This window comes from Notothenia rossii (assembly GCF_949606895.1).
Source record: "Notothenia rossii genome assembly, chromosome: 2".
In the NCBI taxonomy this organism is placed as follows: domain Eukaryota; kingdom Metazoa; phylum Chordata; class Actinopteri; order Perciformes; family Nototheniidae; genus Notothenia; species Notothenia rossii.
Window position 1 is genome coordinate 7,287,381 of NC_136904.1, and position 13,052 is coordinate 7,300,432.

General features: G+C 42.1%; 1 protein-coding gene across 2 annotated transcripts in view; it reads left to right on the forward strand.

Annotated features, from left to right (window-relative positions):
• The window catches only part of LOC307030657 (transcription initiation factor TFIID subunit 4), a 128,775-nt gene that overhangs the window by 27,535 nt on the left and 88,188 nt on the right, over window positions 1-13,052 (forward strand). For both annotated transcript variants that reach the window (XM_079667210.1, XM_079667211.1), the window contains 4 exons: window positions 1-19; window positions 1,876-2,067; window positions 7,206-7,278; window positions 9,964-10,069. The exon at window positions 1-19 is cut by the window's left edge and continues 71 nt beyond it. In XM_079667210.1, coding sequence (XP_079523336.1) covers window positions 1-19; window positions 1,876-2,067; window positions 7,206-7,278; window positions 9,964-10,069 — 390 coding nt within the window. The remainder of the gene's footprint in view (window positions 20-1,875; window positions 2,068-7,205; window positions 7,279-9,963; window positions 10,070-13,052) is intronic.

Sequence of the window (13,052 nt, forward strand, 5' to 3'; positions counted from 1 at the left end):
CCTGGTGCCCTTCCTCAAGGTGGGGCTCCCGCTTATGAAGTCTTTTTTTAACTTCTTTGTAAGGTCTCTTTCCCTCTGGAGCAAAAAAGCCACGACCATGCTCTAACATCTGCTTTAGGGGTCAGAGGGAAACGTTGGTGGGAATATGTTCACCCCTTTTCAGGCCTGACAGTGGAAGGACACACACACACACACACACACACACACACACACACACACACACACACACACACACACACACACACACACACACACACACACACACACACACACACACACACACACACACACACACACACACACACACACACACACACACACACACACACACACACACACACACACACACACACACACACACAGCTTATCAGAGCAGATGGTGGTCAACACTTATTGTCTCAATGATTATAGTTTGTTATTGTTTTGCCAAAACTGATTTCAATTTAAGCAGGTGATATTAATACGGTTTATTTGTAGCAAGCCAACAACAAGTGTGTTTGGAACAGATCCTCTGCTTATTTTATGATATTTCTTAATTACGTGAACGTATTCAACCAAAAATGGTCAATTCCTCAAATATTGCGAATCATATCGCAATTGCAATGTACCGTAAGTCAAATCAAACGCAATGAGTTATTTTTTCAAGGTGTGCAGCCCGAAAGCCCTTGAGCATTAAATTGACCCCCCAAAAAATCACTTGCCCCTTAAATCCCCCCTTAATACGGCTCCTTAAGCTGCTGCTCTCGTGTTATTTACCCAAACTGACCCCTAAAATAGTCCTTTGCATGGCACCAAGGGCAGTAATGAACAGGCCTGACAGTAGAATGATACACACACACACTCTCACACACACATCCGCCCACTCCCCTGTGGCCTGACTTCTGACTGTGTGTGACAGTGTGTCCTGCAGCGTGTAGCCTTCAGCTTCCTGCAGCCAGCCGTGATGAGCGTCACGACCCGGCCACAAACACATGTTGTCATGCAACGTTAGGTCTCTTACGTCAAAAATCTGCCTGAAATAGTCTTTATGGAGCAGCAGCAGCTCCACTGTGACAGAGGCTTATCACAACTGGCTGTTCCATGTTCCATGTGTGGTGGATGAGAAACATACTGTGGGTTTATCATCATGAAATCAAGTCAAACACTTTAACTGCGGAGGAAAATGTGTATAAAAAACACATTTTGAAGTCTATGGCTTTCAGGGTCATTTTTACTATACAATTATTGTGTCCAAAACATTTCATGATGATGATATTATCTAAATAAGTAAATCAATAAATAATGCCACCAGTCTAATCAATATTTATTTTTGTTTATTCTGCATTTTGTGTTTTTTTGGCAAATGAATTACACTTAGACTGAGTGTAGGGAGGTGAAAAGAGACAAGTCTATAACCATTACACTAAAAGCTTGAGAGGGCAACCACATGACCTCCTAACACCTGGCAAGATGATATAATCATATGTGCATTATCAGCATGATGTCAGTGTTTCATTTTTAAAATAGCACGATTATTGTCAATGCAGGTAAAACACAACAGCCCTAGTCATGTCGCCATCGTTTTTTCTTCTGCCCATAACCATGTTTTGATTACACAGTGACCACAGCACTGTGTGTGTGTGTGTGTGTGTGTGTGTGTGTGTGTGTGTGTGTGTGTGTGTGTGTGTGTGTGTGTGTGTGTGTGTGTGTGTGTGTGTGTGTGTGTGTGTGTGTGTGTGTGTGTGTGTGTGTGTGTGTGTGTGTGTGTGTGTGTGTGTGTGTGTGTGTGTGTGTGTGTGTGTGTGTGTGTGTGTGTGTGTGTGTGTGTGTGTGTGTGTCTTCCTGCTGTATTCTCATGTTGGCCTGTAACCCTTGTCTCTCTCTGCCCGTCAACAGAAGAGTCTCCCGGCCCTCCGGCTCTCTCTGTTGAGCAGTCAGCACACCGTGACCCATCCCCCGCAGCAGGGACTCAAACCAGCACCCGGCAGCCTCCCCCCTGCCATCGCGGCTGGGCCAGCTGTCCGCATCCGCCCCCCCCACAGCGTCAGCGTCACCGCAGGAGCTGGGATGGGACATGCAGCTGGCATGGTGTGTATGGAGGACACTCAGTTATCAGTGTTTACGTTCACTGTTTGTCTTTAAAGGTGATTTACAGGTTGTTGTTCTTTTAAACAATATTTGTATTGAAGTTTTCAAGTCTAACGAACATTACACATACATAAAACGGTCAGTGTAGGTGGCAGATACAGCGTGCAATCAGATGAAAAGGCATGTAAATAAACACAGGTCAGTGTACAGATGATGCAGAGATAACAAAGTTCAGAAATCTGAAAGAATATGACGTGGGCTACGAAACTTTATAATCTGATCCCCAGGTGTTATGAGACATGGTGTGTGAGGAGGACACGTTCACTGTTTGTCTTTAAAGGTGATTTACAGGTATTATGAGACCCAGATCAGGATACTTTACTCATCCCTGGGGGGACAAAGTTGCTCCATTTTAAAATATGTATATAAACTAAAGAAGTACAAGTAAAAATGTGCAATAAAAAATGCAATAAATACAAAAATATTAATAGAAACAAGAATCTAATAAAAGAAAATGGCAAAAAAAAAAAAAAGAATGTTTTCAGAAACAAGACTTAAGTAACAATGTGCAATACAATAAAATATAATATAAATATTTGTATAAACATAAGAAGTTAAAGTTAAAATGGGTGAATTTTACAGTTTATGAGCAGTAAAAAATGCAGTGGTTTATTACATTACAGTACACCTTGGAGATGATATATTTTTCAAATGTTGCAACCCTAAGGCAATGTAACCTCCAGCAGCAGTAGTATTGTGTGTGTGTGTGTGTGTGTGTGTGTGTGTGTGTGTGTGTGTGTGTGTGTGTGTGTGTGTGTGTGTGTGTGTGTGTGTGTGTGTGTGTGTGTGTGTGTGTGTGTGTGTGTGTGTGTGTGTGTGTGTGTGTGTGTGTGTGTGTGTGTGTGTGTGTGTGTGTGTGTGTGTGTGTGTGTGTGTGCAAAAAAGGAAAGTGTTAACACAGAGCACAGCAGACTGAGGACGGGTCAAGCGAGGTCAGGTCCAGAAAAAGGGGCGAGCTAGAGGCTTCTGTCTCTCTCTTTCACATTTTCCTTTCTCACTCTTCCTCTCACTCCCCTCATCTTCCTCCTCTCACCCTTTTCCTCACGTGTTTCTCTCACTCTCTTGCTCTCTCTCTTTTCCACCCTGTCCATCTCTCTCCTCTCACTGTATCTCCCTCCCTCCACCCGTTAACCGTTAAAGGGTGAGACGAGGGAACTAGGTCAGCCCCGGGTCAATTTTAAAGCAATGTGGCGGCCGCAGTCTATGTCCAGAACAAGCCTCCGGTCTCTCTCTGTCACACACACACACACACACACACACACACACACACACACACACACACACACACACACACACACACACACACACACACACACACACACACACACACACACACACACACACACACACACACACACACACACACACACACACACACACACACACACACACACATAAGCTGTCACACATAACATTAGTAAATGATCGCCCCGGGCCCAACAGCGCTAAGGGTCCTCTCCTCCCAAAGTAGTGAGGGTAATATTTCTTACAGTAGGCTGGGAAATGTTTAAATTTAATAAAAGTTTTGTAAAGTTTAGTAATTGTAACTTAAAGTGTAGGGTACATGTGGAGTCATTTATTTAAGGTTTATTTTATGATTAACCCCACAAGGAATGTACACTTAAATAAAGGTTAGAATAGAGGTAAGATAAAGGTATATACAATATGCAGGAGATAGCATGACATGATGTATGTGTTTACGGCTTGTTTTTACAGCCAGAAAATGTAATTCTTTGATTCATTTAGGGTTGGAAATGTTATTTAAATACACAACATTTTGTAAAAATTCCACCACTAGTTTTAACGAAACTTGCTGGACCTTAAATGACCTCGGGGCAATATGATATATCTCGTGAAAGGCAGTGCATGAACGGAGAGTAACTAGGCCACATCACCACAGAGCACTGTAACATTGTGTATGCTCTAACTCTCAAACTAATGTGGTCAAATATATAACCCTCTACCTCAGAGGCTGTGTGCAACCGTTGATTGAAAGTCATAAAGAAGCTGTGCTACCAGTTGAATAACTAACAAATGTGCTTATGACACATTTGAAAACATTAGTATGATTACTTGAAACAACCAAGTTCGTTGCTGAGCAGATCGGCAGACACCGTCAGTATTTAATTCATGTTTCTAAATGGATAAAGTAGAAAATCTGAATCAACTTTTTTACTTTACAACGACATAACATGCTGATCATGTCCTGCTGTTTCTATTAAAGCTTAATTAAGGGTGTGTGTGTGTGTGTGTGTGTGTGTGTGTGTGTGTGTGTGTGTGTGTGTGTGTGTGTGTGTGTGTGTGTGTGTGTGTGTGTGTGTGTGTGTGTGTGTGTGTGTGTGTGTGTGTGTGTGTGTGTGTGTGTGTGTGTGTGTGTGTGTGTGTGTGTGTGTGTGTGTGTGTGTGTGTGTGTGTGTGTGTGTGTGTGTGTGAGCTTCATTAAGGAAGTGGGGGTCTTAAAATAAAGAAAACTAGCACTGAAATAACTAGCATGTGAAAAATGTTGCAATTATGTGTTTTAAAAAGCTGTCAAATTGAAATATAACTGTATATAATTTATTTAAACCAAACATGCAATGGTTTTATTTGTCAGATGCAAAATAGGGTGGTTGTTGGCAATGACAATATTTAGTCCCAGACCCTGCGAATAGTGTAACATACTTAACAAATAAATACTTTATCATATCGTAAATAAGGAAGTCAAATAACGATATAGTGGTGCAAGTAAAACGCAGAAATAAGTATATTATTATAAGATAAGAATGAGATTGAACAGAAGGTACGTTTCTGTATTCTGTGATGATATATGAATAAATGAAAGTACTGTGTATATATATATATATAATCTGGACTTTAAACGAGTGAAACACAAGACTTTCACCGTCTGTTTCCCAAACTTTCTACCTGACTTCTCCTAACTGTGTCGCGGCTGGCCAGAGGTGCAGCTATCTCCGCCTGTGCTGAATGTATTCTATTTGTCTCCTTTTCCTCCCACTCTCACAAGCCCCTGCAGTGGATCTCTGGGAAAAATGGCCTCTGTCTTTTTCTCCGTAGCTTGAACAGTAATATAGCATGTGTCAGGGAATGGAAAACAAGGCTAACAAATATGCAGCAAGAAGCAAACTGGTAGGAATGGATGGCTGAGCCTGAGGGGGGGCCTGTGGCTGCTACCAAGGAAGGAAGTGACTCTAATAGCCCAGCAAAACCCCCCCTTCCTCATCCCTATGCTCCTTCTTCTACCACCACCACTACTTCTTCCAAACTACTTTTTCACTGCCGTCTTGACTTCTTTTTGCCTTTGTCTTATCTGGAAAAGCAGGCAAATGTAGGTCAGTGACAGAATCCATCCTGCTCTAGCCTTCACATCACATTCTGTCTGATAACGTGCAGGAATAACCATCGTAAAATCTTCTGTCCTCTACCCTTACATTCATATATATCGCCAAATATCAGAAATCACACATTAGTCTCAGGGGGCTACATCACATTCTGTCCAATAATACGATACGATAATACTTTAATGGTCAGATCAAGTCTGAAATGTGACTTCACGCATCACAGCAGCTCCATGTGTAACATCAACACAGACACGTATCAAGACACAATACATGAACAACGAATAACAAACATTGAACATAACGGCTCGTTCAGTGAGAGAAGACGTGCTCAGAGAGCCTTCAGCGTGCATTTGACTGTTTTTATTTACTGTGAGGATTGACTGATGCACAAAGGAGTGGAGGAATGTACAGGAATAGCCAATCTTTCTTGCATCTGTCCGCTACTCTTAAATGAATATATATAGACACATATCAGAAATTTCACATTTGTCTCACGGGGCTACATCACATTCTGTCTAATAATGTGCAGGAATAGCCATCGTCGAAATATGTCTTGCGTCTGTCCGCTACTCTTAAAGGGGACCTATCCTGCAAAATGCACTTTTGTACGTCTTCTATATGAATATGTGTCCCCGGTGTTCCAGGGAACTCACCAAGTGTCAGAAAATACAACCCTCTCTATTTTCCTCCATACCCAAATCTCTTAAAAAGGGGCTGCAACGGATCTGATACAGACTGATCCAGATTTGAACACTTCTGTGACGTCACAGAAGTGGCTCTACGGCTATTGGGCCAACTCCACCAATCAGGAGGAGACAGCCACGGACATTGCCGTTGTAAAGCGCTGGAGACCCTGTAGTACATATGCCAGGCCTGTAGGTGGTGCTGTTCTCACAGAATCAGCCCATGCAAAGACAGTATTAAATTGAGCGAAATGAGGAATGGCTAAAATGCATGATCTGTTTGGTATTTTGAAAAATAAAAAGTATAAATATGCCTTATATAGGTATGGTCCTACACTATATTATTCAAATATAGCATGATAGGTCCACTTTAAATTAATATATATAGACATATATCCATTTGTCTCAGGGGGCTTTACAGTGTGTACAGCATTCGACACCCCCTACCCTTAGTCCCTTGCTGTAACAACAAGGAAAAACTCCCAAGAAATCCCACATTAACGGGGAAAAATGTTGTAAACCTCGAGGAGAGCAACAGAGAAAGATCCCTCTCCCAGGACAAACAGACGTGCAGTAGATGTCGTGTGTAGACATTTAAAAAGATGATACAATGACAACATAGACAGCCCAAAGGACAAAAAAGATAAAGAAAATGTATATAAAAAAGATGGATCCAGGTGGACGTCACATGGGTGCCAGGCAGGACTACAGCAAGCAATACTTTAATACCTGACAGTAGATTAGAAATCAGTACAAAAATGACTTGTTTTATTTGTTTTATGTCCTATATATATACTCATGTTGAACTGTTGGAGGAGCCTGGGACTTCAGTTTGTCACTGCCGTATCTACACTGTAGCTACTGTGACGCTTTGAATCTTGTTGAAAATGTTGTGCTACTTACTAAGTCTTTGATTGTTCCAAGAGAGTAATCTTGGGCAGACGCAGTTCAGCAGACATGCCAGGTTTATAATCTCGCCTCTCATTTACAAATTGTGTCATTCTTTGAAATATTGAAGTAATGATGTGTGTAATCTGTGTTTGTGTTTGTTCCTCAGGGAATGAGAGCAGGCGCTATGAGTGGCCAGGTCCGGATGCCCATGGGGATCACACATCCTGTCAGAGCGCAAGGTATGAAGGACTTCTGCAGACAATTCTTTATTTGAATTCAATCTTTACCAAAACATTTATATTTAAGGTCACCTATTATGCAAAGTCTTCTTCTTCATGTCTCTTCTACATCAACATGTGTCCCCTCTTCTTCATGTCTCTTCTACATCAACATGTGTCCCCTCTTCTTCATGTCTCTTCTACATCAACATGTGTCCCCTCTTCTTCATGTCTCTTCTACATCAACATGTGTCCCCTCTTCTCCATGTCTCTTCTACATCAACATGTGTCCCCTCTTCTCCATGTCTCTTCTACATCAACATGTGTCCCCTCTTCTTCATGTCTCTTATACATCAACATGTGTCCCCTCTTCTTCATGTCTCTTATACATCAACATGTGTCCCCTCTTCTTCATGTCTCTTCTACATCAAAATGTGTTCCCTCTTCTTCATGTCTCTTCTACATCAACATGTGTCCCCTCTTCTTCATGTCTCTTCTACATCAACATGTGTCCCCTCTTCTCCATGTCTCTTCTATATCAACATGTGTCCCCTCTTCTTCATGTCTCTTCTACATCAACATGTGTCCCCTCTTCTTCATGTCTCTTCTACATCAACATGTGTCCCCTCTTCTTCGTGTCTCTTCTACATCAACATGTGTCCCCTCTTTTCCATGTCTCTTCTACATCAACATGTGTCCCCTCTTCTTCATGTCTCTTCTACATCAACATGTGTCCCCTCTTCTTCATGTCTCTTCTACATCAACATGTGTCCCCTCTTCTTCATGTATCTTCTACATCAACATGTGTCCCCTCTTCTCCATGTCTCTTCTTCATCAACATGTGTCCCCTCTTCTTCATGTCTCTTCTACATCAACATGTGTCCCCTCTTCTTCATGTCTCTTCTACATCAACATGTGTCCCCTCTTCTTCGTGTCTCTTCTACATCAACATGTGTCCCCTCTTTTCCATGTCTCTTCTACATCAACATGTGTCCCCTCTTCTTCATGTCTCTTCTACATCAACATGTGTCCCCTCTTCTTCATGTCTCTTCTACATCAACATGTGTCCCCTCTTCTTCATGTATCTTCTACATCAACATGTGTCCCCTCTTCTCCATGTCTCTTCTACATCAACATGTGTCCCCTCTTCTTCATGTCTCTTCTACATCAACATGTGTCCCCTCTGTGGAAAGAGACTCTGAAAGTTTCAGGAACAAAGATTCTCTCTCTTTTTGATCCATTTCTATAAAAACCTGTCTAAAAATGAGCTGATTAGATTTTGGCCACTTTATGATGTCATAACGATGTGTTGTCTTGTGTAACCATTAGCCAATCAGCAACCAAGGTAACCCCCCCCCCCCCCCCCCCCTTATCACCTGAATCTCCTCCGAGAGCTCCATTGAGTTCTTTGTAACCAAATGTCTCTCAGAGGGGCGTGGGGAGGGGCTCCTTATTTTCATCTAAAGTAACAGACAGAGAATCAGCACTTTGGAAACAGGGCTGAAACAGAGGGGATTATGGGTAATGCTGCAATGATCTGTTTGGTGTTTCAGCCAATCAGAGACAGGTTCTGTATATATCTGAGACCTGTGATATATTGATGAAAAACAGAATAATAGGGGACCGTTAATGTCAACAGGATTCAAATGTATTGACCTAGGGGGGAAATAGCAACATACAGAAATAGACAGTACAGAAACTTCAGGAATGCATCCATAATGTGTCAGGTTGTTCTCCAAACAAAACTCAATGTCAAAGTGGCATACGAGGTAAAAAAGGAATGGCATAATATTAAAAAAAAAGACACCCTTTGGACACCAGTTTTTCTTCTGTTTCCGGCCTGCAGTTTTTAAGTCTCCGGTGCAAGATATGTTCAAGATTTTCAAACTCAACCAGACCTCGTGGTTAAACAAATGAAAACCTGTTCAACAGAAGATAGCCATTAGTGGAAGCCTGATCGTTCCCCCCGTTGGCCTTAAGATGTGTAAACAGGCTCACAGAGAACAGGTGTTTTTTCTCCCTCCCCTGTCTGGTTAGAAAGCCTCCTCAAACATTTGCGCTGCTGCTTACTCACACTGATTCACAAACACTCTTCCCACTGAAGCCCACAAATATCGCCCCGACAGCAACCGGGCGTAACGCTCCCCTAAGAGAGCGCTGTGCTCTCAGGTGCTGTGTGTAAAGTGTGTATGTGTTTCTACCTGATTTTCCTTCTATGTCTGTGTGTGTGTGTGTGTGTGTGTGTGCTATCGGAGGTGCATACAAATTTGATCTGCCCCCTTCTCCACGATCGCCTGCAGTGAAAGATCTGTAGGTTGTTTTATGCCCATAAATTGGAATGCGGGGATAGTTCTAAAAATACTTTCTTGAGCCTCTTGGCGAGGAACATGCCTGTTAAAATCAAGTTTGAGTTCACTCTGGCAGTCCTCGTGCCTCTCTGGAAAACGTGTCTCGGAGCAGGATGCGGTTTAGGAGTGTAAGGAGAGCCGGTGAAGCGCAGTGATATTGACAGAGCGACGCTGCACGCACCAACCTGAGGAGAGCGACAGTACAAACCCCCCCCCTTTCTTACTCAGCCCTGCGAGGATGACAGTTGAAGGTAGTCGTAAGACAGGAGGATGTTTGATGCAGATAGGAGGCGACGTCTCAATGATAACTCCTCTCCTGTGTTCATAACCCGTCTTTGCTTCCCCTCTTTCTGAACAGGCACAATGTGCAAGGCAGGATTCATCCAAGGCAGAAGTCCCATGGCGCCTCAGATGTGTGGAAATCAGAAAAACAAGCTCAACGACCCCGGAGGAGGCTCTTTCAGGTACGAGGAGTCAATCAATCAATCTTTATTTATGCAGAGCTTTTTAAGACACAAAGTGAATCACAGCCAAAACGTGAGGGCAAAGTAATGATTACAGATTTAAATGAAAACATAACTTCACCCCAGTTCTTAAATATGAGGTAACCAAAGATAATCTCCCATAATCAATTAAAACTCTTAATACCGAAAAAGGACGGCAACATTAAATACATATAACATTTTAATAAAAACAATAACGATGAATACAAATTGAAATAGTAAAAAAAGCCCCCTCCCAGTTCATAAGCAGAGCAGCACTTCAGCCCATGATCAATACAAACATTTAATACCAAAATATGGACAAAGAATATATATAAAAAGATCATTACAGGAGTCAATGATGTGCTTCTCAAAACAAAACAATTAAAAATAATAATACATAAAAAAAAAAAAAAAGGGTCCACCCCTCCCAGTTCAGGGACGGAGCAACACAAGATCAACAAAAACACTTAGTACCAAAGAATAAATACAAACAATGCCACCCTTCCAAGTTCACAAGCAGCACATGACCTTGTGATCAATACAATCACCAAAACATGTCAACAAAAACAAGACTGGGTAAAAAGAGAGTTTTTAAATGTCACATTTTAAAGGTGGGTCTTGAGCGGGCTCTTTAAAGTCAGAACGCTGTCCTCAGGTCGATAACAAAAGAAGCCTCACTGGGGGTCTTTTGAGAACACTTTAATGATTCTAAGTTTAGCACCAGAAGACCTGGTTCTATGCTTTATAGGTTAGCAATACATCTGATGAATTCATGGGCGTAGGAAGCATCCTCAATGTGGGTGGGACAATTTGACAAGGGGTGTGGGCAGGTGGTGGAGGGAGGCGTGTGGTGCAGTGGCTTGTGCGTTGGTGTTCGGATCAGGGGGTCACAGGTTCAAACCCCACTGCAGTCAGCATGGCGTTGTGTCCCTGAGACGCTTCACCCCAAATTGCTCCTGTGGGGGTTGTCCACATTATTGAGTATGGAAGTTGCTTTGGATAAAAGCGTCTAACAAGTAATTTAATGTAATATTTTTTTAAATGTTGTTAAGTTAAAAGCATCAATCTGGTGCACTTTGAGAGCAAAGTTAGGGACTAGATCTATGGATCATCTCTCAACACCCATGTGAAACAGAACTACTTAAAACAGACTTACTTTTTCTTTATGCATATTTTACAAATCACTCTCCTTTTAAACTGTATTTTAGTTTTACTGTCCTATAGTCTGAGTTGGAATTATCTCATACCTGTTATTCTCTTATTTTGTATAATGTTCATATAAAAGGTGCGCCTTGGAAATACTTGTTTACATGAGATAACTTAGACTACAATCTCTCGTTCACTCTCTCTCTCTCTCTCTCTCTCTCGCTCGCTCACACAAAATGCGCTCGTCGTGCCACACACACACAGCCGAGCTACGACACACAAAGACCCAGAATAACTTAATGCTGTATCTCCTATTCTTTTCGATGGCTTTATGACAGATGAACAGATCGCCACTGGGCTTACAACTAAAGACACAGCTACGCACAGAACGCAGCATGTGTACGGCTCCTGTGTGCGGCTCTGAGAATCTGCCTTGGCACAAAGTAGCAGTGAAAACATGGGACGGAGTTTCATTGATTTGGGCATTCTCTCAATAAGCAAGTGGAATGGATTTGATAATGAAGCCCCGACACAGCGCTCTACAAAGGGCGACGAGTGGCTAGACTGATGCACGGACTTTCCACATGGTAAAAGTGGGGGGGTCTAAACTAATCATTTTAAATAATGGCTGCGACGCCCATGGATGAATAACTAGGACCAAGACCATTAAGAGCATTAAAAAAACTATTATCTTAAAGTGTGACATCTCAAGCTCACAGGTAGCAGAGACGGTAAACATGTTACTCGTCCTCGTTAATACTTTTGGAGTGTGCCAGTAGTGGAGGTTTATTCTTTTAGGGAGATCGGAAAGTAGAGCATAAGATAAGAGGTACTTTATTTATCCCAAATTGGGACATTTTTGCGTTGCAGCAGCATAAAAACACAAAACAAGGCATTGCACATAAGTAGAATTCAAAGAGTAGAAATAAACAATCTCAACATTGAATTAAAACAGGATTAAAAAGTTGAACATATACAGTAGATAAAAAGTCTTTAGACACAATGAAGCAGGATATTATTCCCATGAATCTCCAGGTTGTAAAACATGCATTAATGTCTCGAGAAACAGCCATACTGTACTTAGCATTATTTTTGATATGATACAATGCCATTTTCTCATTTGTACATATATAGAAATGCATTTATTAGGATAAGCCCCTTGAGATGCACCATCTCCCTTTCAAGGGGTCCTGACAAAAGCATCGTCTTACAGACATACGTGAACAAAATGACAAACAGGGACAAACCACGTACAGTCTGTTAAGTACAATGCATGAAGTAATACATACAATCATTGCAGTGGCTCAGTCAGTAGGGGCTTGGACTGTGAGCCGTAGGGTCGCCGGTTCAAGTCCCCGACCAGACCTAAAAGATGGAGTATGGACTGCTACTTGGAGAGGTCCCAGTTCACCTCCTGCCCTGCTGTGGTGCCCTTGAGCAAGGCACCGGACACCCCCCTCACTCCGGGCCCTGTGTGATAGCTGCCCACTGCTCCTAGTACTAGACTCCTGCTACTAGGGTGGGTTCAAAGCAGAGAACACATGTCACTGTGTGCTCTGCATGCGAGACCATTAAAGAGGGGTTCATCCCTCCTTATTCTATTTGACTTTGATACCCAGTAGTGTCTAATAGATCAGTTCATCAATACCAAGAGCAGAGCAGCTGAAAGTGAGATGATAATGCTTAAGTATTCCAGTCTGTTGTAAACATGAACGCTCTTCTGGCAATACATCTTTTTTGCAGAGGGGACAAAGAAATAAATCTGGACAGAGTGTCTAACTTTATGATTTGACAAGTATGGTACAAAACACAGGGA